The 648-nt window shown below is 56.5% G+C and overlaps 1 protein-coding gene across 1 annotated transcript in view; it reads right to left on the bottom strand.

Annotated features, from left to right (window-relative positions):
- spred2a (sprouty related EVH1 domain containing 2a) overlaps positions 1 to 648 on the bottom strand; it is a 35,685-nt gene continuing 35,037 nt past the window's right edge. The window contains exon 6 of the mRNA XM_061223014.1: positions 1 to 206. Coding sequence (XP_061078998.1) covers positions 1 to 206 — 206 coding nt within the window. The remainder of the gene's footprint in view (positions 207 to 648) is intronic.

A 648-nucleotide genomic window follows, 5' to 3' on the forward strand; every position in this document is an offset into this window, starting at 1 on the left:
TCAGGGCCCGAAGCCGCAGACGCTAGCACCGCCCATTCGGGCCCGTGCGCCGACCCGGATCTCTGACGGACCGCGACGGCCCTCGACGGGCGCAGGGCAGGGCCCGGGGCAGAGAGGTCGGAGAGCGTTTAACTGCCACTTCAGAGCCCCAGACACCTCCGGCAACTCTGCCACCGTCCACCTGAAGACGGTTTGTGTCTCATGTTCTGCTCACAGAACCCGTATGGACACCGGAGCCGTGTTCTGCAGTGCAGTCTGTAGAACTGAACTAGCCTCATTTCACCAGGGCAGCTCTGCGGTAGGAAATTGCTGTTGGGCATTTACAAGGATTTTTTATACCCAGTTCTTTTGGGTGTTATGACAACATAAATGTGTGCTCATGTGACCTTCATGAACGCAGGCTATTAATAAGTACGGTTTCAAACTTATTCTGAGGAGTTATTTTTGACGGGAAAGCTCTGGCTGATCTGCGTTGGTTTCTTTGCTTCAGCCCCCTAATTCATGGGGGGGTGGGGGGTGGGGTGACCTCATTAGGAGAACGCAGGCCTTAAATGTTTGCACATGTGGAGTTTGGTGCCGTTTGCAGTCACTGAGCCGGGCCCCAGCCTGTGGGGAACTGACCGGGCCCCCCTTCCTCCCCCTTCCTCC

Source organism: Conger conger, chromosome 2, assembly GCF_963514075.1.
Source record: "Conger conger chromosome 2, fConCon1.1, whole genome shotgun sequence".
In the NCBI taxonomy this organism is placed as follows: Eukaryota; Metazoa; Chordata; class Actinopteri; order Anguilliformes; family Congridae; genus Conger; species Conger conger.